The 25,268-nt window shown below is 41.3% G+C and overlaps 1 protein-coding gene across 3 annotated transcripts in view; it reads right to left on the bottom strand.

Moving 5' to 3' along the window:
* Positions 1-25,268, bottom strand: part of LOC104608483 (ubiquitin fusion degradation protein 1 B-like) — a 55,376-nt gene that overhangs the window by 2,784 nt on the left and 27,324 nt on the right. For all 3 annotated transcript variants that reach the window (XM_088888022.1, XM_010274493.3, XM_010274494.3), the window contains 4 exons: positions 1,443-1,467; positions 1,305-1,337; positions 1,059-1,180; positions 794-924 (listed from right to left, as the gene is read on the bottom strand). In XM_088888022.1, coding sequence (XP_088744148.1) covers positions 794-924; positions 1,059-1,180; positions 1,305-1,332 — 281 coding nt within the window. In that variant the 5' untranslated portion in view covers positions 1,333-1,337; positions 1,443-1,467. The remainder of the gene's footprint in view (positions 1-793; positions 925-1,058; positions 1,181-1,304; positions 1,338-1,442; positions 1,468-25,268) is intronic.

Below are 25,268 nucleotides of genomic sequence, written 5' to 3'. Positions count from 1 at the left end.
GATGTAAAAAAGATGTAGAAGAAAGAGAAAAGGTGGGAGGCAACAGAATTGTAGACCCCATTTGGTGCATCTTTTCACACAGGCTGTCGGCTGTTTAGAAGCCCGACAGCCCGCGTTTTAGTCTTTTCCCGTTTGGTTAGGAAAAGGTCTAGCCGCCAAAAGATGCCTCCCCAAAAAGACACACAAAGCCCATTTTGGGCTATTTTCGGGAAGCTCCAAATGGAGTTTTCGACTTTTTTTCATCACGTCTTCGTGTGGAAAGACGAATGGGAAGATGTGCCTTAACCAAACGGTCTTCAGGCTGCTAAGATCTTAATGCAAAAGCTCACATCGTCTTTTGGCTGTCAGTTCTGCTGGAAGATCTTTCAAAAAAGACTTGCCAAAAGGCACCATAGTTTTGAGTGAAAGGTAGAGGAAGGTAAGGAGGTTGGGTCTTTGAGATGAGTGACTTATATGATGAGAATTTCTTGGAAAGAAGTTTCATCTTAATTTAGATGGATGTATTGTTCTTTCTTTTTTTCTGGTTATATTTTTTGAATATTCTTTCCTTCATAGTTGGTAATAGCTTGTCACCTCCCTTTGTTATAAAAAGAAAGTGGATTTTTTATTCATCCACTTTGTACCAATCTTTGCCCTTTTGTTAATATAATCATTCTTACCAATCAGGGAAGGGGGAAAAAGATCATGGGATGGCAGTCAGGATACCCATTCTTGAGGGATCTCAAAGAAATATTGCCCCTCATTAAAAGAACCATAAAATGACAAAAGTTTGAAAAGAAAATTGTGCACTCACATGGCTTTGGGATTGGAAATATCTAAGAAATCCATTGTGTGAGGCTGCAGTTTCACGTATGTGCCTTTTGGAAGAGTCACATTTTTAACACGCACAGTATCTCCCTCTTGTAAAAGCATATTTTCCATCATCTAGAGAGGAATAAGTAAGAAAGTTGGGGGCAAATGTGCAGAGTTGCGCTTTCACAAATGAATTTATCAAAAAACAGTTTCCAACAAATACAAAACACGTGCACACGCACAAATGCACAATATCGAATGCTTACCCAATATGGCATGTAGATCATGCCTTCTTCAGCAATGAACTCCAAAACACCACAGTGTGAAACTCGCTCAGTGGCAGAATTGCGTAGCTCAAACAACATTGGATAGTCAATGTGAAGAGAAGCTGAAAAGTAAAGTTTTACTATCAAATCTGAATCTCGAATTATGAACAATTAAAAATTCGTAAGCTAGAGTGGCAAGAAGAATGACAAAATATTAACAGGGATTACACAATTAAAGCAACTCACCAAGACGATCAAGAGCCGAGGGAGGCATTATTACTGTGACAACAAAAGACAAAATCGTGACAAATTTGCACAACACACATACAGAGAGAAAGAGAGATGTAAACAATAATATAAAACTTGGTTAGAAAGTCAACTTACTTTTATCGCCACTTTCAATTTGCGGCTGTAGAATGAAAGGAAAAAAAAAGAATATACATTAGAAAATTGACAGCTACCAGAAAAAGAACCTAATCAATCTATAAACATGTCAGAAATGTGGATTGTTAATGAATATAGGTGGTTGGTGGATGGATTGATCCCAATTGGTACAAAAACCAAGCCAACCCAGCATTTTCCCTCCTACATGATGTGGCCAAATTGTTCCAAATGGGATTTCCTACCCACTCTCTACCTGTCGTGAATTGCAGCCACACATCTCTATTATGAATTGAGAGATGTGTGGCTGCAATTCACGGCGGGTAGAGAGTGGGTAGGAAATCTGGGTTCAAATTGTTCAGCATGAGTTTAAAGAGCCCCACACTCTAGGAAGAGCAGATCTAGATTTGAGTTGTGTGGAATACACAACCAGCCAAAAGGTTTCTCAGCTAATTCAGGACATGCCCTCCTAAAGTAAAGGTGAGAGAGTGGCTGTGGAGGATGCCTAAAGAAAGGGACAAGCTATGGACAAAGGTGGTGGTGGAGTGTATATGGACTTTTGGATAATGGATGGGATGTTGGATCATTGGCTAGGGCAACCCAAGCTTCTCCTTGGAAAGCCATCCATGTGGTTCTTCCTTTATTCCTTCCCCTTCTCAGGTATGATCTTAATCCTAGGAACCTTACTACATTTTAGGAACAAGTTTGGTGTGGAATTTCTACTCTGAAGGACCGATATCCTTCTCTGTTTGCACTGTCATGTTTTAAAAATGAGCCAATCTCCAAATTTCTTGTTCCTTCAAACACAAGAAATGGTTTTGACTGGAATCTTGAGTTTAGAAGGGGTATAAGGGATTCTGAACTACACACTATAGTTACAGTGATCCAAACCCTTGAAGAAGTTTTGATCCCTCTAAGTCTGATGGAAGGATTTGGATTCCTCTCTCCTTATGAATCCTTTTCCTCTGCTTCTTTTTTCAAGGCCCTAACCCAACCCTCCTTTAACTCTCTGCAACCTTTTCCTATCAAGGAGGTATTGCGCAAGTCTACCACATTTGGAGCTTTTTGTTGGGAAGTTTTTTTTTTTTTTTTTGGATGAATAATAGAAACTGATTCATTATGAATAAAGAAAGATGTACAACGAGGATAGAGGGAGATATCAACTTTCTTAACTCTCCCTCACCCAGGAAACATGATTATAGAATTACAAAACAACCCAAAACAAACGATCCCTTCTCACCCCCTGTTTAGCTAAAGTGTCAGCAAAGGAGCTATAGCATTCCTTTTCAACCATTGTACATTAATTTCCATTCCTTGAGAAAGCCACTTACTCCTCCTCTCATTAATAGAGCTCGACCGCCCAGCCTCCTCTTCCTTTTGCAACCACTCAATAACTAACTTTGAGTCCCCTCAATTAGAAGCTTATGAATGTGCAGCTCTTTAGCCCTTTGGAGGCCTTCCAACACAGCCATTATTTCAGCCCTTAGAGAGTCTCCCAGACCAATTGGACCCGAGTAAATGGCTATGATTCTTCCTTCCTCATTTCTAAAAACTCCCCCTACGCCGTAAGGACCCGAGTAAATGGCTCTGATTCTTCCTTCACTACTCCCCCAACTTGAACTTAAGCCAACCTTGAGAGGAGCGGAGTCAGCAACTTACTTCCAATTTCTCACCAAATCATCTGCATGGACCCCTCAAAGAGATCCAAAGACTTCAACCAATGGATCACCCTAATTGTAATGACGTCAATTAGAGCATCTCTACTTTCCTTATCAAGAAAAATCCTCTTATTCCTTTCTTCCAAGCTGTCCAATACACAACCACCCTTGTGCATCTCCATAATGATCTTCCCCTCTTCTTCGGCCAACTAACAAAGGTAGAGGAGGCAAACAAGCTTTGTATGTTTGGCAGGAGGCTCCACCTGCATCCAAAAAAAGAGAGAAACCATTCAAATTGAAGAAATAAAAGGGCAGGAAATTAATAAGTGGTAGCAAAACTCACCTTCAGCCTAAGAACACTACTTAGGGGATAAGCGCCAATTGGGTCTTTTTCCTTGAAGTAAATCATGGGTGCTAATTCTCTCTAGAAAGGCTTCCCAGCAGAATGCTCTAACTCGAGGAGGGATAGGCTTGCTCCAAACCTCCTTAATAGGAAAAGGGGAAAGAGTCCATATTCGCCATTCCCTTTTGGTGGGATCCAAGAAAGCCCCTTCTAACTTTTGGACAAGTGACAAGGCAACACTTACTTCCAACTCACATAGTCCTCTCCTAAACCTCAAATCCCAATGAAACCCACAATTGAAATAGAAGGAACAAGGAAAGAAGAAATGGGCTCATCCCTATGACTGGAAATGGAAAAAAGAGAGGGGAATTGCTCCTTCGAAGGAGAATTACCCAGCCAAACATGTTCCCAAAATTTGACAAGACTTTCGGAGCAAAGATTATACCTGACAAATGACAAGAAGGATGGTAAAATTGCACGGGCGGCTTTCCATGGAGAAGGACTAGTAGCCCTAGCCAAAATCCAAGAGTCCCAGCCATCAGCCGCAAGCCCATGAATATTGATGATTACTTTTGTCCACAACTTGTTGTTGGAAGGATTAGAAATCAGGTTTGACATGGTCAAGCCAGGTTTGGTGGCTGCCCGAATTTTCAAAACTTTTCTAACCCAACCCGGGAACTGATTTCCCAAATTTGCAATGAACTGGACCAAATTAAAACTAATCATACTTGATACGGAGACCACAATGCGCAACTCCCAGAGTGGTAGTTCATGCCCAATATCAGTCCCAAAATCAGCCTCCAACTGAAAATGGCAGTGTGTATGTGAAGTTGGTTCAGCAACAACGTTTCAACAAAACTGGTCTCCAACTTGCTTGGATCAAATTGAGTTTGTGAACCTGATATTCCCTGATGTTTTTCTTGCAAAAACACAGTGGAGAACTGATAGAAATCAGTCCTTACCAAGGCTCGGTCGAACTAGGGTTTCTAGGAGACAAGAGAGAAGAGAAGAGAGCAAGAGAGTGGAGAGAATGGTTGGTTCGCCCCTCCCCTCTTAGTCCCTTATATAGAGCACTCTCCTAATCTAATTAGGAGCTGATCCAAATCAAATTTGGATCATGGCTTTATCTTTAATTGATAAGCATTATCTTCTTAAGAAGATAAGTACTTCATACCCAAATCCATGTCCATTTTCAACCCAACTCACAGGACAACTTAATCACTTAACTAATCATATTAGTGATGGACCTTAGGCCAATTTTCTCTAATGGTTCACATCCCAAGGTGTTGCATGGCCACTTTGGTAAATATTGTATGGCGTAGGCAGTGTTTTAAAAGGTGTGCCTGAGGCACACCTAGGCACAAAGGCGAGGCGCATTTCAGCCTAGGCAACCCCGCATTGGTCAAGGTGCCAAGGCGGCCACACTTTGCCAAGGGCACTCACCTCTACGCCTAAGTCATGCGCCTGAGCCCAAACGCCCAGCGAGCGCCTATTCATGAAGTTAAACTTCTTTTATTTGTTTTTAAGTTTACATATGGTTATTATGGTATATTATTAGTATGCTTCCTTTTTATGCATTCAACTATTGCATATTGTATGCCAAAGAAAAAAAACAACATGCTCAATGCCATATTGAGACCTCAGAATTCGGACTTAGCAAAACCTTGCTACGCAAGCAAGATCGAACAAGCCAAAACTGGAACAAGCTTAGGAACTCCAAAACGGCAATCCAGACTCCATTCTTCTTCTTCTTGGATCATCAGGTGATTCAAGCAGGCCATTCTTCTTCTTCGATCATCAGGGAACAAGCTTGCACTTGCAGTCAGCAGCACAAGGTATGGGTATTATCACGTATGGTCTTCTTTCTTTCTTTCTTAACCATTCACAGGGGCTCCCCCCCCCCCCCCTTCTTCTTTCTTTCTTTCTTTCTTCCACTGTTTTCAACCACAGAACAGGGGCTCTGCTCCCCATCTTCCTCTTCCTTCCTTTCGTTCTTTCTTCCTTTCTTTCTTCCATTGCTTTTAACTGTAGAACAAGGGCTCCACCCCCTATCTTCTTTCTTTCTTCCATTGTTTTTAACCGTAGAACAAGGGCTCCACCCCCCATCTTCTTCCTCTCCTCCTCTGTTTTTCAACTGTTTTTTTTACTTTCTTTTATACTAAAACAGAGCTCCGCCCCATTATCTAAAACAGGGGCTCCGTTGGTTTCATTATTTCTTTTCTTTCGTTTTTTTATTTCCCAATTTGAACTGTCATCAGTTTTTCCAATGTTTTTTTGACTTTTTCCCTAAGATTTCTTTTTTTCCACTGTTTTTTACACTAAAACAGGGGTTCTGCCCCATTCTTTTTTTTCATTCATCAACATCAGCTTTGTAAGTCTGTTTTATTTCCAAAACAGGGGCTTGACCCCATTGTTTTTTTTCAGTTTTTTTTTTTTTTTTGTATCCGATTTTTCTTTTTAGCCTGAAAACAGGGGCACCGGCAGCCCCATTTTCATTCTTTCATGTTAATACATTATCCAACATTCATGTTAATTGATTTATTAATTGTTCACTGTTAGTAGTTAGCTTTGTTAATCTATTTGTTAGCATTTAGGTTTTAGCAGTTAGCTATTTTAGTTGATTTGATTTAGTTCATGCTATATTTGTTTTGATTGATTATTAATTTAATATTCCTCTTTTTTACACAACTAGATGTGGATGAAGGCAATACTTCTCGTGAAAGTACAAGCAATAGGGGGCTCATTAGAGGCTGGAGAGTTGGGAGGGTGGAAACCCCCCTCACTCACCTACAGTTTGCTGATGGCACGATTCTGTTTTGTGAAGGCGGTAATGTGAGCTTTATCAAAAACTTGAAGTTGGTGATACAACTGTTTGAGCAAATGTCTAACTTGAAGATTAACCTTGGGAAAAGTTGTGTAGTGGGGGTGAATTTGGAGGAGGGAGAGATCAGGGAGAGTGCTAAAGTGCTGGGGTGTGAAGTTTCGGGGTGGCCTTTGAATTACTTAGGGTTTCCATTAGGTGATAATCCCATGAGAGAGAGCTTTTGGAACCCGGTGATGGAAAGGTTTGAAAAAAGACTGGTATCCTGGAAAAAGAACACCTCTCTCTCAGTGGGAGAATTACACTTATTAAGGCCACGCTTGCTAACTTACCCATCTTTTTTCCTGTCAGTGTTTAAAATCCCAGTGAAGGTTGCTAATAGATTAGAGAAGCTAATGAGAGATTTCCTGTGGGAGCCGGGAGAGGAGAAGAGGGATCATAGAGTTAGCTGGGAGATAGTATGTAGGAGTAACTCTTGTGGTGGCTTGGGGCTTGGGAGTATTAGGAGAAGGAATATGACTCTGTTGGGGAAGTGGTTTTGGAGGTTCCCTATGGAGAAGGAGAAGCTATGGGCTAGAATAGTGGCAAGTATACATGGGCTGGAGCACAATGGATGGGACGCTGGAATCAGAGCTAGGACCACAAGCAATTCTCCTTGGAAAGCCATTCATGACCTGCTACCAGTTTTCTCCCCTAATATCAGGTATGATTTGAATTCCGTTAACTCCATAAAATTTTGGGAACAAACCTGGGTGGGGAGTGCCCCTTTAAAGGACCAGTTCCTTCTTTGTTTGCTCTTTCTGATTTGAAAAATGAGCCGATCTCGTCTTTCACCACCCTGTCCTCTTCCACTTTTGGGATTGGGTGGAACTTGGGTCTAAGAAGGGATTTGAGGGACTCAGACCTCGACAGTATTTCGAGCCTTATTGCTCTTCTTGATAACGTTGTCTTAGACCCCACTAGGGCGGATTCTAGAATTTGGACACCTACCCCCAATGGCATCTTCTCCTGTGCTTTGTTCTTCAAAGTCTTAAGTCAGTCCACCAGTCCTACCTTCCCCCCTTTCCCTGTTGGTGAGGTTTGGTGCAGAGCAATACCTCCTAGGGTTGGTAGTTTTTGTTGGGAAGCCTATCTGGAAAGAATCAACACTGGTGATCTACTCCAAAAGAAGAGACCCAATACTTGCTTGTCACCTCAATGGTGTGTTCTGTGCAAAGCGGATGGGGAGACTAGTTTTCACCTACTGGTGTCTTGCCACTTTGCGAGGTCAATTTGGGATTGGGCTTACTCCTTATTTGGATGTAGCTAGAATCCCCCATCAGATTTGCAGGGCCTTTTCTCCCCTTCCTTCTTCAGGTGGCAGATAAAAAGGGGAAGGATAATGTGGAGAGGATTAAGGGTTGTAGTATGTTGGACACTGTGGGAAGAAAGAAACTCCAGGATATTCTCAGAAACCCAGAGAGGAGCAGCAGATCTGAGGGCTATCATACATATTAGGGCAATACAGTGGCTGAAATCTTTGGAACTATTCACAGATTACACTGTGGATGACATGTTGAGGAAGTGGGGTGAAATTGCAAATTGCACACAGACCAAGTCAGAAATGAATGTGGTTTGGACTCCCCCACCTGGTGGATTCTTGAAATTAAATTTTGATGGGTGTAGTAGGGGAAATCCGGGACAATCGGGGATTAGGGGTGTTTTTAGGGACGAAAATGGGGTCATCTCTGCCATGTTCTCAGGCCCAATTGGAGTGGGTGACTCCCTTAGAGCTAAGATCTTTGCAGTTATGGAAGGAGTCCAGAAAGCTAAGGAGTTGAACATCAAGAAACTCATAATTGAAGGGGATTCAGAGGTGATGATAGGGTGGCTGACTAAAGATCAAAATGGTTTATGGAAGTACAATAATGAGAGGAGGAAATTCAAGTGGCTGGTGCGGGAGATGGAAGTTAAGACATGTTGGGTTAAAAGATCGGCTAATTCCCTAGCTGACGGTTTAGCTAAACAAGGGGCAGAAAGGGATTCACTGTTTTGGACTAAGCTGTAACTTTAGTGTCCTCTTTTCTTTTTTCCTTTCATGAGGCTCTTTGTGGCTCTTGGAAGATAAGTGTGTTTGTCTTCCTCTTGTAAATTCTTTATTGATGATTTAATGAAAGTGTTATTGATCAAAAAAAAAAAGTACAAGTAATAGGAGAGATCCGTCATGGAAGTATTGCTCTCTACAAGACCTAATAATACAAATTCAGTCACTTGCCTCTATGAAAAAGTGACTAATGGAGGAATCTATAGGGAAAAAGAGCATATTGTTGGTGGTAGGAGGAATGTATGTAACAAGTGCCCTAAAGAAGTTAGGGAAGAAATTTTAGCATATATGCAAAAGAAAAAACTGTAAAAGAAAACATGGAGATGGAAGAAGTGGATAGGATTCCTAATTTTGATGATCATGAGGATATGATTGAAATTGAAGAAGACGATGATGTACAAGTTCATGGTGGTGATAATCATCAAAGACCTATTTCATTATCTAATTGTGGAGGTTCTAATTCATGTTATAGGTCGTCTTTTGCATCTGCTGGATCAAAGTCTAACTCCAACCCCAAGCCACCCATTAAAAGACAAAAAGGGCCCATGGACAAGTTTTTGACATTACCTAGTCCTGAGCAAGTTGTAGAGATGAGAAGGGAAAAAAAATGATGAAAAAAACCACCATCAACGAAACATATAATAAAGAAGGAAGGATACAAGTTTGTATACGTATTACTAGGTGGTTATATCAAACGAGTATTCCTTTAAATACCATTCGCTTGAAAAGCTTTGAAGCTATGGTGGAAGCAATTAGGCAATTTGGGTCAGGATTAAAGATCCCAAGTTATAATGAAGCGAGGGTTCCTTTCTTGAAAAAGGAAGTTGATTACATGAAGACATTGTTGCAGCATCATAAGAGTCATGGGAAAAGTGGGTGTGTTCTCTCATGTCTGGTGGATGGATCGATAGAAAAGATAGAACCCTAATTAATTTTTGTGTCCATAGCCGTGTCAGGGCAATGTTCATAGAGAGCATTGATGCATCAGGTGATGTAAAGACAACTGAGTTGTTTAATTTATGCGATAAGATGGTTGAGAGGATAGGGGAAAAGAATGTGATTCAAGTCATTACTGATAATGCTTTGAACTATGTTTTGGCTAGTAAATTTTCTAACTTGTTTATTTTATTTATAGCTTTTACTTAGTTTTTATTTTTAATGTTGCGTTTCTTAAATAGTTATTTTTTTGTGTTATTAGGAAAATATTTGATGGCTAAGTATCCTCATTTGACATGGACACTGTGTGTTGCCCATTGTATGGACCCCATCTTGGAAGACATTGGGAAATTACCTATTGCCAAGAGGACTATCGAGAGGGCAATAGCACTAACGGGATACACATATTGAACTTAAAGAGAAGGTTTACAAGCCAAAAGGAATTGGTTAGGCCAGCCAAAACTCACTTTGCTACCTCCTATCTTACATTACAAAGCGTTTATAAGCAAAAGAGAAACTTGAGGGAAATGTATTCTACTGAGTGGAGTGATAGCAAGTGGGCAAAGGAAGCCAAGGGTAGAAGGGTTGCGGAGATAGAAATGATGCCTTCATTTTGGAATAACATTGTATATATATTCTAAAGGTGTGCAACCCTCTTGTTCGTGTCTTACGCTTGGTAGATCATGAAAACAAACCAGCTATGGGTTACATTTATAAGGTTGTTGATAGGGCAAAGGAAGCAATTCAGAAGGCATTTGATGGTAAATGGGAAAAGATCTTAGAAATTTTTGAGATTATTGATAGGAGATGGGAGTGTCTACTCAATCAACCATTGTATGCAGCTGGTTTCTATTTGAATCCTCAATTTTATTATGATAATGTGGAAAGAACTGATTTAGATGAAGAGACTATAAATGGCCTTTATAAAGTAATCCTCAATTTTATTATGATGATACAATCATTGATGAATTATCAAGGTATAAGAATGTAGAAGGGATTTTTGGTAATAACATGGCTATTTGGTAGAGAAGGATAAAAGCACCGGGTAAATGTTGATATATAGTCAATTAATATTTGTGTTTAGTTATTTTAATAATTGCTATTTTTATTTAGTTAATTTGCTAATTTATTTAATATTTATATTTTTCAGCTGATTGGTGGACAGATGGCTATTTGGTAGAGAAAGATAAAAGCACCGGGTAAATGTTGATATATAGTCAATTAATATTTGTGTTTAGTTATTTTAATAATTGCTATTTTTATTTAGTTAATTTGCTAATTTATTTAATATTTATATTTTTCAGCTGATTGGTGGACAGCATTTGGTGCTTCAGCTCCAAATCTACAAAAAATTGCTATCAAAGCTCTAAGTTTAACATGTAGCGCATCTGGCTGTGAGCGGAACTGGAATGTGTTTGAGCATGTATGTCTTTAATAAATTTACTTGTGTAATAATTTATTTATTGTGAATAAACCCTAGTTGATTCTAGGTCAAAGTAGAGAAGAAGGAAGAAGAAAGAAAAGAGAAATAAGGAGAAGAATGTTCCGCCAGACTAGAAGAGAGAATGTGAAAAATCACTCTCCTAGCTGACCCACTTGGATTTTATTCATAAACTTGGAGTTACAAGAAAGACAGTTTTGTCCCTCATATAAGATGGGACACATAACTTAAACTCAGATACAATAGACCTTTCACTTCCAAGAAGATAAACCAGAATGACCAAAATACCCCTGACTCAAGCACTCTAACACTCCCCCTCAAGCTGGAGAGTATATATCATATAGTCCCAGCTTGTTACAAATGTAATCTATTCTTCCCCGAGACAATCCCTTTGTGAAGAAATCTGCCCACTGATTTCCTGAGCTTACATGAGATGTAGTAATTACCCCACTTATCACTTTCTCTCTAACAAAGTGACAATCCACCTCAATATGTTTAGTTCTTTCATGGAAGACAGGATTGGATGAGATGTGAACAGCAGCTTGGTTATCACAGTATAGTTTCATGGGTTTGTCAATTGAGAACCCCATCTCCTGTAGTAAGTTCTTCAGCCATACTAGTTCACATGTGGTATGGGCCATAGCCCTGTACTCTGCTTCTGCACTACTTCTTGCCACCACTGTTTGCTTCTTGCTCTTCCAAGTTACAAGATTGCCACTAGACCTGTTCATGGGCTGGGCCGGGCTCGGGCCGGGCTTTCACTTGTCACTAATGAAAAAATACTAGGCCCGAGCCCAAGCCCGGCCCTGGTAAAAAGCCCGAAGCCCGAGCCCGAAGCCCGACCAAATTGAAAAAAAAACAATTTTCCCTATTCAAATTAGAATTAAAATTTCAGATAAGTATTTTTTTTCTATTTAAATGAACAATGGGCCTACAAGATGGTATTTTTCCCTTTCTTTTATATTTTAAAACACAATTTTACATTCTTAAATCAAAAAAATTTATTCAAATGGACATACTCACATAAATAATTTTAAGTTTAATATTAGGTCAGGCCGGGCCGGGCTCAGGCCGGGCTATTTTGACAAAACCCAAGCCCGGCTTGAATTTATTGCGGGCCAGGCTTTTTGGCCCGAATTTAAGCTCGCGGGCCTATAAAAATGTCCAAGCCCGTCCGGGGGCCGGGCCGGCCCGTCGGGCCACCCGGTCCATGCACAGGTCTAATTGCCACCCAAGAAGGTACCATACCCTGTTGTTGACCTCCTGTCTGATATAGAGCCAGCCCAGTCAGCATCTGTGTATCCTACTATCTCAAGAGTTCCCCCCTTTTGGTAAAACAAACCACGACCTGGAGCACCCTTTAGGTACCTAACAATTCTTAGAACAGCTTCCCAGTGAGAAACCCGGGGATGTTGCATAAACTGACTCACCACACTCACAACAAATGATATATCTGGTCGGGTAATGGTCAGATAGTTCAACTTTCCCACCAACCTTCTGTATCTTCCAGGATCATCAAACTCTTCACCGGAATCCACACTTAACTTGGCATTGAGTTCCATAGGAGTCTCTGCTGGTTTAGCACCTAATAACCCAGTTTCTTCAAGTAGAAGAAGAACATATTTTCTCTGACATAGGTTGATCCCCTGTTTTGACCTCGCAACCTCAACCCCTAGGAAATACTTTAGCTTCCCCAGATCTTTCGTATTGAAATGGTCCTGTAAGAATTTTTTCAGCTTGTCAATGCCATTGTTGTCACTTCCAGTTATGACAATATCATCTACATACACGACTAGCAAGATTGTCCCATCCTTTGAGTTATAGCTGAACACAGAATGATCAACCTGACACTGTTTCATCCCAAAGGCCTTCACCACTTCACTGAACCTGCCAAACCATGCACGTGGAGATTGTTTCAGTCCATAGATTGCCTTTTTGAGCCTGCACACCTTACCAGCCTCCCCCTGAGCAACAAACCCTGGTGGTTGCTCCATATACACCTCCTCAACAAGATCACCATGTAGGAAGGCATTTTTGATGTCAAGTTGCACAAAAGGCCAATCATACATAGCAGCTAATGAGATTAACACCCGAACTGAACCAATTTTAGCCACAGGAGAGAATGTCTCCATATAGTCCACACCATATAATTGATAATAGCCCTTGGCCACTAACCATGCCTTCAATCGTTCCACACTGCCATCAGGAAGATGCTTCACTGTATAGACCCATTTACACCCAACAATGTGCTTACTAGGAGGAAGGGTGGTGAGTTCCCACGTGTGATTATGTTGTAGAGCAGAGAGTTCTTCTTCCATGGCTTGCCTCCACCCTGGGGAGGTAAGGGCTTCCTGTACAGTCTTGGGAATGGGAACCGATGAGAGTAATGATATAAACTTGCAATGAGAAGCAGAAAGGTGAGTAGTGGAAACATAGTCTGAAATGGGATGAGAAGTACAAGTACGTTTATCTTTCCGCAAAGCAATAGGAAGATCAAGATCTGAGGGAGAAGGAGCAGTAGCAGGATCTGTCGACAGGTGCTGAAGTGGAGGAGGGGCCGAAGCACTTCTGCGGGTATACACTTGAGTAATTGGCGGCCCCTCTGTAGTAACAAGCATATGATGTGCATCTGCAATAGGAATGGGAGCTACGGGGAGAGGGTCCATAACCGGTACAGGAAGAGGAACCAAAAGAAGAAGAGACCTCGACATCTGAGAAAAAAGGAACTGATTCAAAGAAGGTGACATCAGAGCACACAAACGATTTATGAAATTTTGGGTTATAACACTTATACCATTTCTGAGTCCTCAAGTAGCCAAGAAAAATACACTTCGTAACTCGAGCATCTAGCTTGTCTACTCCAGGCCCCAAGTGTTGAACAAAACAAACACAACCAAAGACTCTTGGGGTGAGAGGAAATGGAGACAAAGTGGGAAACAACATGGAGAAAGGGGATTGACTTCCAAGGATTAACATGGACATCCGATTTATCAAAAAACAGGATGTAAGAACAGCATCACTCCAAAAATGTTTTGGGACATGCATATTGATCATTAAGGACCGAGCAGTTTCAAGGAGATGTCTATTTTTCCGTTCAGCTACACCGTTTTGTTGCGGGGTGTAGGCACAAGAAGTTTGATGAATTATTCCATGATGTTCTAGGTATTGCTGAAATGGTGAGGAGATGTATTCTTTGGCATTATCGGAGTGAAGTATTTTCATATGAACACCAAATTGAGTGCGTATTTCAGCATGAAATTTCTGAAAAATAGAGAACAATTCACTACGGTCTTTCATAAGGTAGATCCATGTCATCCTTGAAAAGTCATCAACAAAGATTACAAAGTACTTAAACCCATTGTATGACACAACTTTAATTGGACCCCATACATCAGAATGAACTAAAGCAAAAGGACTAGACACGACTATCAATTCTTGGACTAAATGAGACTCGATGATGTTTGCCTAACTAACATGACTCACAATCTAACGATGAAAGATGACTCAAAGAAGGAACTAGCAGCTTCAAAGCCTTGAGAGAGGGATGACCGAGTCTGCAGTGCCATTGGAGAGGAGTAAGAGATGACTGAAAAGCCACTGGGGGGCCACCACCATCAAGGTAATACAAACCACTTGCTTCATGCCCTCCACCAATCTTCTTCCCCGTCTTGAGATCCTGAAACACACAAGAAGAAGGATAGAAGGAGAAATCAACATCACCAACACTACAAATAGGAGATGTAGAACCATTAGCAAGAGTAACTGACTGAGATGTGGAGGAGCGAGAAAGGGAAGAAAATACATCAAGAGTCCAAGACATATGGTCCAAGGCTCCGGAATCAATGATCCAGGGTGAGGCTTTGGAAGCTAAGCAAGCCATACCTGAATGGGCAAGTGTAACTATGTTCTGCTGAGATGTTTGAAGGAACTGCTCATATACTGCCCGTGGTACACTCACCATTTCCTGCCCGGAAGCACAAACGGGTGTGGAGGGGGTTGGGGCAGTTTGCTGGCTTTCAGTAATTGTGCTACTACTCTTAGATGTAGCATGGTTAGCCCAAGTGTTGGGTGGACCACGCAAATCATAGCAGAAATTAACTATGCCCCTCTAAGCCACAATGTGTACATTTTCTCTGAGCATTAGTCCTTCCTCTTCCACGGCCTCCCCCTAACTCTCGGCCTCCAGTCCGGCCCCTAGCCCGATTAAACATGTGTCCACCACGGTTGCTTGGAGGGCCACTGCTGCCACTACCACTTCTACTTCCACGGCCACTCCCTTTAGTCACTACCAAACCAGATCTATCAGAGAAGGAAGAATGTTCCACCGGCTCAATGAATGTCCTTTTAAGACGGGCAAAAACTTCTTCAAGTGAAGGGAGAGCTGATCCCCCCAATATCTATGCTCTGACAGGCTCATACTCAGCCTTCAAGCCCACAAGAAACCTAGTCACATCAAGTTGTTCATGTTGCTTTTGTTGGATCTGGACATCTGATGTTAGAGGGTGATACACATTTAGCTCATTGCGGATGTTCCTCAAACTTGCATAATACTCCTCTAAGCTTTGACTTCCTTGCTTCAAATTGAAGTACTCTTGGTATAACTGATACACCCTAGTTGTGTTGTCTTTTCCAGAGTACAACTTTTTTGCATGATCCCAGATCTCTTTGGTTGTATCTAGGAACATGAAGTTCACACTAATCTTTGGTTCCATGTTGTTCCAAAGCCATGTCATTATCTGTGCATCATCTTGTTCCCAATCACTGAACCCAAGGGAATTAGAGGAAGGTTTCTCCTCCCCCACATGTTTTACTTTCCTCTTGGCCTTCAAAAACACCTCCACAGATTTTGCCCACGGTACATAGTTCTCACCATTCAACTTGATGGATGTCATTTGAACACTTATATAATCTTGTTGAAGTTTGACCTGCCATAGAATTCTGTCTTGTTCGTTGACTGTAGAGTAAAGTAGACAGCAAGAAGTAGGAGAGGAAAGAAGAAAAGAGAGAAAGGCTGGTTCGAATTAGGGAAAAAGTTCATCCCTTGATTCGGCCAGACCTGTTATTATATTATTAACTTATTGGAAAAGACTTGAGTGCCCTTCTTTAAGTAAGAGGCACTCGAACTAATATAACAGTACACATCAGCATTCTCAACAAGTACAAAGACTGAAATACCCCTTCACTAACACCACTAACACTCCCCCTCAAGCTGGTGAGTATATATCATATAATCCCAGCTTGTTACATATGTAGTCCACTCTCCCCCGACTCAAGCCTTTTGTAAACAAGTCTGCCCACTGGTTTCCCGTACTAACATATGCAGTTTCTATCACCCCATTCAGCACCTTCTCTCTCACAAAATGACAGTCAACTTCGATGTGCTTGGTTCTTTCATGAAACACTGGATTGGAAGAGATATGAACCGCTGCCTGATTGTCACAATAGAGCTTCATTGGAGTACTGATGTCATATCCTATCTCCTGTAGAAGGTTCCTCAGCCACACTAGTTCACAAGCAGTATGTGCCATGGCCCTATATTCTGCTTCTGCACTGCTTCTTGCCACAACTGTTTGCTTCTTACTTTTCCATGTTACCAGGTTACCCCCCAGAAAGGTGCAATAGCCTGTGGTAGATCGTCTATCAGACATAGAACCTGCCCAATCAGCATCGGTGTATCCTTCTACTACCAGTTTTCCACCACTTCTGTACAGCAAACCACGACCAGGAGCTCCTTTCAGATACCTCACAATCCTTAGCACTGCATTCCAATGTGGGACCAAAGGTTTCTGCATGAACTGACTCACCACACTAACCGCAAATGAAATATCTGGCCGAGTAATGGTTAGATAGTTTAGTTTGCCTACAAGTCGTCGGTATCTGCCAGGCTCTTCAAACACTTCACCTATATCACTGCTCAGCCTCGTATTTGTTTCCATAGGTGTCTCAGCCGGTTTGGTACCCAACAATCCTGTTTCTTCCAGTAAATCAAGCACATATTTCCTCTGGCACAAATTAATGCCATGCTTAGATCATGCTACCTCTATGCCCAAAAAGTATTTCAACTTGCCAAGGTCCTTTGTCTGAAAGTGTTCCTGTAGGAATGCCTTCAATCTGTCAATGCCCATTTTATCATCAACGATATCATCCACATACACCACCAATATTATTTTACCTGCCGAAGAGTCAAGACTAAAGACAGAGTGATCAACTTGGCACTGTTTCATACCAAACTTCTTGACCACCTCATTGAACCTACCAAACCATGCTCGAGGGGACTGTTTAAGTCCATAAATAGCCTTCTTAAGTTTGCATACCTTACCATCCTCCCCCTGAGCAACAAACCCGGGTGGTTGCTCCATGTAGACCTCCTCGAGCAAATCCCCATGCAAAAAGGCATTTTTGATATCGAGCTGATGGAGAGGCCAACTAGACATAGCTGCAAGAGAGATGACGACACGAACTGACCCTATCTTAGCAACCGGGGAGAACGTCTCCGTGTAGTCAATGCCATAGGTTTGGGAGTACCCTTTGGCAACCAGCCGCGCCTTCAGGCGCTCAACACGACCATCTGGCAAGTACTTAACACTATACACCCACTTACAACCGACAGCCTGCTTCCCAGGAGGAAGAGCGGTGAGCTCCCAAGTGTGATTATGATGCAAAGCAGAGAGCTCTTCTTCCATAGCACGACACCACTCTGGAGAGGTAAGGGATTCCTGGACATCCTTAGGAACAACCACGGAGGATAACAAATATATGAACTGGCGATGGGAAGCGGAGAGGTGGGTAAGTGAAACAAAATTGGAAATAGGGTGAACGGTGCAAGTACGCTTACCTTTCCGTAAGGCAACAGGAAGATCTAGGTCGGAGGCTGGTGTCGGAGCTGGAGCAGGATCTGTCGACGGTGATGAAGCTGGAGGAGCTGCAGCCAGTACACGTGGGCGATGTGTATACACGTGACGGATGGGTGGACGGTCAACCAATGGTGGCACCGGAGGCAAGGACGTAGGCATGACTGGAACCAGAGGAGGTGGATCAGCCACAGGAAGAGGAAGAGGAGGTGGTGATGTGGGGGAAGCAGCAGCACCGGACCCCACGAAGAACGGAGTAGACTCGAAGAATGTAACATCAACACATACCAAGGAACGACGAGAACTAGGATGATAACACTTGTACCCTTTCTGAGTTCGGGAATAACCAAGGAAGATACACTTCACGGAACGTGCATCTAACTTGTCAGTCCCAGGACTCAAATTATGAACGAAGCAGACACACCCAAATATCCGAGGAGAAAGCGGAAACGGAGACATGTTGGGGAATAAGACACTAAAAGGAGAACGACCATCAAGGATAGACGTGGGCATCCGATTAATTAAGAAACAAGAGGTGAGCATTGCATCGCTTCAAAAAGTTTTGGGAACATTCATGTGGTGCATGAGGGAGCGTGCCGTTTCTACAAAATGGCGGTTCTTTCTCTCAGCAACCCCATTTTGTTGCGGAGTATAGGTACATGAAGTTTGGTGTATAATGCCATGTTGATCCAAGTATTCTCGAAAAGATGAAGACAAGTATTCACGACCATTATCAGAACGGAAAATTTTGATGTGAACACCAAATTGATTGCGGATCTCAGCATAAAATTTCTAGAAGATGGAAAATAATTCACTTCTTTCTTTCATTAAATAGAGCCACGTCATTCTTGAACAGTCATCAACAAAAATAACAAAATATCGGTATCCATTATATGACATCACTTTATAAGGACCCCAAACATCTGAATGAATTAAAGAAAAAAGACTCGACACACGGTTATCGACCCTAGAACGAAAGGGAACACGATGGTGTTTCCCAAATTGACAAGACTCACAATCTAAAACAGAAAGTTGACTCAATGAAGGGACTAAGGACTGCAACACTTTCAGCGAAGGATGACCAAATCTACAGTGCCACTGGAGAGGAGAAATGGATGACTGAAGAGCTGTTGACGTTCGTCCACCACCATCAAGATAATACAGTCCACCGGCTTCATGCCCTCCACCAATCTTCATCCCCGTCTTGAGATCCTGAAAAACACACATAGAAGGGTAAAAAGTGATGGAGCACTTAAGGGACTTGGTCAGCTTACTAACAGACATAAGATTAAATGGAAGCTTAGGTAGATATAAAACAGAGGATAGGGATACAGGGTCTAGGTCAACATTACCAACACCACAGATAGATGACGTGGAGCCATTAGCAAGGGTAACAGATTGTGATGTTGAGCAATGAGTGAGAGATGAAAACACACCTGGAGTTCCCGTCATGTGATCGGAGGCTCCAGAGTCAATAATCCAGGGGTTGGGTGTGGATGCCAAACAAGCCATACCGGAGTGTGCAAAGGAAGCTGTGTTCTGCTGCGACTTGGATTGAACAAACCTCTCATACTCATCACGAGGAACACTCACCATCTCCTTGCCTGGACCATCTGAGGGAGTAGAAGGCATCGGGTCAGCTGACCGTTTCTCCTGTGTAGAGCTGAAACTGGTGTCACTAGTCATGGCATGGTTGGCCCACGTCGAGGGAGGACCATGTAAGTCATAGCAGTAGTTAATGGTATGTCCATCCAAACCACAGTGAGTACACTTCCGTGGACCCGAGCCACGTCCTCTACCACGAGCTATCCCTGAATCTCTGCCTCCAGTACGACCACCACCACGGATATGTGTAGATCCACCACTACCACTCCTGCCAGGCTGGGTTCCTCGAGTCCCACTTCTGCCACCTCGGCCTCTTGACACTGCAAATGCTGATTTATCGGAGACATTAGAGTCCATAGATCCAATGGAAGCCCTCCGAAGACGAGCAAACACCTCCACTAAAGATGGAAGAGCAGATCCCCCTAGTATCTGGGCTCATACAGGTTCATACTCAGACTTCAGCCCCACCAGAAACCATGTCACATCAAGCTGCTCTCGCTGTTGCTGTTGAACTTTGACATCTTAAGTGAGAGGATGATAGGCATTTAACTCATTACGGATATTCCTCACATTGGCATAGTACTCCTCAAGGCTCTGATTTCCCTGTTGCAGATTGAAGTATTCCTGATACAGTTGATATACCCTAGTGGTATTATCCTGACCTGAATACAGTTTCTTAGCATGATCCCACACCTCTTTGGCTGTGTCAAGAAACATGAAGTTCACACTGATTTTGGGTTCCATACTGTTCCACAACCATGTAATGATCTGTGCATCTTCCTGTTCCCAGTCTTCATACTCCTGAGAATTAGCGGGGGGTTTCTCCTCTCTTATATGCTTCACTTTCTTCTTCGCCTTCAGAAAAACCTCTACAGACTTGGCCCAAGGGACATAATTCTCTCCATTCAGTTTAATGGAGGTCATTTGGACATTCAAGTAGTCAGTAGATATCATGACACTAGGTTTACTATCACTGTTATCTGCCATTGCCAAACTCCCTTAATTCTGAGCACTGAATTAGGAGCACTACACACTGCACACTACACACAGACACTTCACCGAAATCTGCACACTGATTTCAACAGCTGAGAACTGCAACACCACAAACCCTACTCACCGAAATCTGTACACTGATTTCAGCAGTATTAAATGCTGAAAACTACAACACCACAACCCCTACTCACCGAGGTCTACACACTGATTTCAGCGATATCAAAAGCTGAAAACCACACTTGTAACACCACCAACATTAATCCACAACTATAGGAAGCTTCACCATTCAGTAGACACTATTGCCATTCGAATCACACACAAACCAGAATAAACCCTAGCATAAACCCTAGCATACTGCAATCTGAAAACCCATCATGCGAACTGTACTACACCTCTCATGTATTCCAAAAAAAAATATATAAAAAAAACTTTACCTCATCACCTGATGGCCAACCATACGAAGGGCTGAGACACCACTGCACCACACGTACCAGCCCTAACTAGGGCTTAGAAACCACAGCAACCAATCACCAACGACACAATCGGAGGCATAGAGACCTCCTAGGGAAGAGGGCGATCACTCCTTTTCAGCCCTTTTCCCAGTCTCCAACTCACAACTGAGAACCCCAAGTGAAACCCTAATTCGAATGCGCAGAAGGCAGAATTCTAGCAAGTCTGATTTGGTGAACCTAGCTCTGATACCATGTTGAAGTTTGACCTACCATAGAATTCTGTCTTGTTCGTTGACTGTAGAGTAAAGTAGACAGCAAGAAGTGGGAGAGGAAAGAAGAAAAGAGAGAAGAGAGAAAGGCTGGTTCGAATTAGGGAAAAAAGTTAATCCCTTGATTCGGCCAGACCTGTTATTATATTATTAACTTATTGGAAAAGACTTGAGTGCCCTTCTTTAAGTAAGAGGCACTCGAACTAATATAACAGTACACATCAGCATTCTCAACAAGTACAAAGACTGAAATACCCCTTCACTAACACCACTAACAAATCTGAAGAAAGCATGATGCTGGTTTTGTTGTCATTCCCATCTACGGAAGAGGCCATCTCCATTATTTCACCTTCAAGTATACAACACAACCACACACTCTTTCACAAGGCTTATCTCACTTATAGCACCACCAACCCCAGCTTTAAATACACACTAAGGCTGAAATCACTCAGTCTTCACATCAAACACCTGGGCTGCACACTGCAAAACCATTCACCACCACACACTAAGACTGAAATCACTCAGTCTTCACATCAAACACTTGGGCTGCACACTGCAGAACTGATTACACACAAGGTCTAGGACACAACCACCACCACCACCAATCACCACGACACAACCACCACCAATCTACTGCTGTTGTGAACTTCAGCAGTCGACAACTCTTCTTTCAGCATACATATGAAGAGAAATGCAGAGGAATACGACTGAAATGCATATCAGTCACACCGAGCATCACCACAACCAACTTTTGAAGCAACAAGAAAACATTCACAGTCCCTTACTTGGACAAACAACAGTAGTGTTCATACCTGTCCACATTCAGCCCTCTTCGATACTGAATAGAGGGTTTAGTAAACCACTTCAATGACCACCACAGCAACAACTGGAGGCATTCTCACCTCCAGACCCACAAAACGACAGCTCCTTTTCAGCCCCTTATCGAATCTCCACTCAGGTCAATCGAGAAAGAAGAAGACGACTGTGAAGGCTGGCGGCGAACCCAAAAAGAGAACAGCAACAAGAAAGAAATAAGGATACGACCTTACAGCTCTGATACCATGTGAATAAACCCTAGTTGATTCTAGGTCAAAGTAGAGAAGAAGGAAGAAGAAAGAAAAGAGAAATAAGGAGAAGAATGTTCGGCCAGACTAGAAGAGAGAATGTGAAAAATCACTCTCCTAGCCGACCCACTTGGATTTTATTCATAAACTTGGAGTTACAAGAAAGACAGTTTTGTCCCTCATATAAGATGGGACACATAACTTAAACTCATATACAATAGACCTTTCACTTCCAAGAAGATAAACCAGAATGACCAAAATACCCCTGACTCGAGCACTCTAACATTTATATTTTACATTTAAGTTTTAATCTTTTTAGTAATTCAATGCTATTTTATGAATTCACATATTCATACTAAAAAGAGGAAACACTTGGATCAAAAGCGATTAAATGATTTGGTGTTATTAAGTTCAACCAAATGCTGAAAGAGAGTTCTTATTCACGCAATTACACTGATCTCATCTCTCTAAAAGATATTGATGAGAGCAATGAGTGGTTATTAGGAGAGATGGACGGGGCTGAAGATGATTTGGTGTTTGAGGGTGATTCATTGACATGGGGAGATGTTGCTCGTGCTTCTGGAGTTGAAAAGCCACTAAGATATACAAGATCTAGGGGCTCAAGCTCAACTTCTCAGTTACGAGCCAAATGGCCCAAGTTAACCAATTCCAAAAAACCTAGCACATCACCTTCATTTAGAAGATGAAGATGAATTTGACATAAAAGAAGAAACAGAAGAAGAGAATGCAGATAGAAGAAAAACAGTCCTTGAGAATAGAGGACTGTTTAGAACAGATGCAGAAATCAAAAGAAAACAGCAGAAATCCTTCTTCTAAGGAAGAGAAGAAGAAGAAGATGGCGGCAATAAGGGTTCAGAGGAAGAGAGTTTCGAACCTTAATATCTCCTCTTACCCCCTAACACTATTTTATTAAGTTAAACTTTAATAATTTACAAAGAGGCCCTTAGTTGGGCAAGAAATTAAAAGAACATAACATAGAAAGAATAGGCCCAGAATAAGGCCCATTACAGTAAAGAACATAAAAATAAGAAAGGATAAACAGCCTATGGGCCATTTGGCCCATCTTCTCTACACCGATGATTACAAATCTGATGAGTATGAAGATGACGTAGAACTTCCAAATGAAGAAGAGGAAAATGATGAGGAAGAATGAATGCTGGAATCTTGAGGATTAAGGAAAGAAGAATCAAGAATGGATGGATGGAATCAATGGACATATGAGAATATGATTTTGAGATTTTGTATAGGCAGTAAACTTACTTTATGTATAGGTTGTGCTTTGTGAATGATGATTGATGAAAGAACCTTTTTTATATTAGAAAATCGATATTGACATATTTAAATACTTAACAAATAGCTTGTTAATTTTAATATTTTTCAAATCTGATCCCTTATTTGCTTATTACAGTAAATGATTAATTCTTATATTGATTTTGTTGTGTGTGAGCCATGGAGGGGATACCAATACCAAGAGGTAAGTGTCTTTTAACTTCTTTGATGCTGATTATTTAATGTTGTATAGGTTGTGCTCATAGGCATATTCTTTAATTCTTTTATATTTATATTTTTTATCGAACCATTGAATGTGTTATATTGTTCTGTTATTGTTTTTTTTTTTTTTTGTGTAGTCTCCTTTAATTATTTAGTGCTGATTTCTTAATTCTGTAGATTGCTGATTGCATATTTTCCTGATTAACCAATTGAACTAATAACTCATTGTTGATTGCATACTTTATCAGTTTATCTCTAATTTTTATTTCTGTAGATTGATGATTCATGATTGCATATTTTCCTGAATAACTTTAGATTGCTGATTACATACTTTACCTCTAATAATTAACTTTGTTTTTGAATTTTTTCTGATTTCTTAGAATTTCTACATGTTTTTTCTATTTATTATATTTCTTCTATTTATTCTATTTTTTATATTTTTAAGGTTTTCTTTTTATTTTGTGCGCCTTGCTTGCACCTTGTGCCTCAGGAACATTTGGAACCTATCGCTTTTTGTGTGCCTTTCGCTTTTAAAACGCTAGGTGTGGAACCCACAAAGGTCTCACACAAGTCCATTAAGCCCTACCTCTAGAAGAGGTTAAGCCGAATTCACTGTTCAAGGTAGTGAACCACTAACCCAATCAGCTTGGGCTTAGTTTGGGCCCAACATTTACACCTAAATGATCCTTGCATTCAACCACCCTATGAAGACCCAAGGATAATGGACTTATGTAAGATGAAGCCCATCAGGTAATTAGCCTGTAATGGTCTCTTACACCTAACCTTTCGACCCATAATCATTAGAACATTACCCACAAGGAAGGACCTCTTCCCTGACTGCAAAATGCAATGTCACACTCTCTACTCGAATGGATCCCGGGATTAAAAGCCTTTTGCAAACATTTTTCATAAAATAGTAATATAACATATAAATATATTTTGCAAATCAGATTTCAAATACAGTTGAAATCCATTGTTAGTAGTTTAGGTCTCCATCAAAAAGAGTATAAAGCCTGATATTCACTTTGTCTAACAAAGGGATCGATCCTATCACTATGATCACCTACTCAAGTAATTTCCCAAACTGCCCCTACATGCCCAAGTATTTGATCCTTGATGGATCTTACTGGTTGGCACATCAAAGGCAACTCAGTCCAATATGTAGTGCAGTATCATAAAATCTAAGTCTGGAGTTAAGTGCAACATTCCAGTTTTGCTCATCTATCTCCAAGGTCTAGGGCATAATTGGAAATTGACACAAGTTCAGTGTTTCTTCTAAGCACCCACTGGGTATACTTGGGGTCTAACCCTAGCAGCTGAGACAAGCTACTCCACCAGTTCAGCAACACACCAATGTCAGCCTTGTCAAGGGATAAATTCCCTAAGCCTATCCAATGGCTGAGAACATTTTAAACTAATACAAATCTCATTAGTGTCCAATCTAAGGAGTAATTCACAGAAAACACATCGATAAGAACATAAAACAATAATGTACTTTATTCATCTATTGATAATTGTTTATGTAAGTCAATCTGATTGGAGCTAAGGGCATACACTGTCTAATACTTGTCTCTATCCATTGGAAACATTTACAACCATTTCCCTAACAAAGCAACATTCATTTTTTGGATGTTCCCTAAGCCTAATCCACCAAACTTCTTACTTCTCTTAACCAATGTTTTAAAACGCAGAGGCGTGATGCGAGGTGTTCCACTACCTAAAGGCTTGAGGCATAGTTCAGAACATAAGAGGCATAAGCCTCCTTCAGAGGGAGGGGATAAGGAGGAAGAAGAGGAAGAAA

Source organism: Nelumbo nucifera, chromosome 5, assembly GCF_055504915.1.
Source record: "Nelumbo nucifera cultivar China Antique chromosome 5, China Antique-T2T, whole genome shotgun sequence".
Classification (NCBI taxonomy): domain Eukaryota; kingdom Viridiplantae; phylum Streptophyta; class Magnoliopsida; order Proteales; family Nelumbonaceae; genus Nelumbo; species Nelumbo nucifera.
Note: the sequence above shows the minus strand (reverse complement) of the source record. Positions and strands in the feature narration are given on the sequence as shown.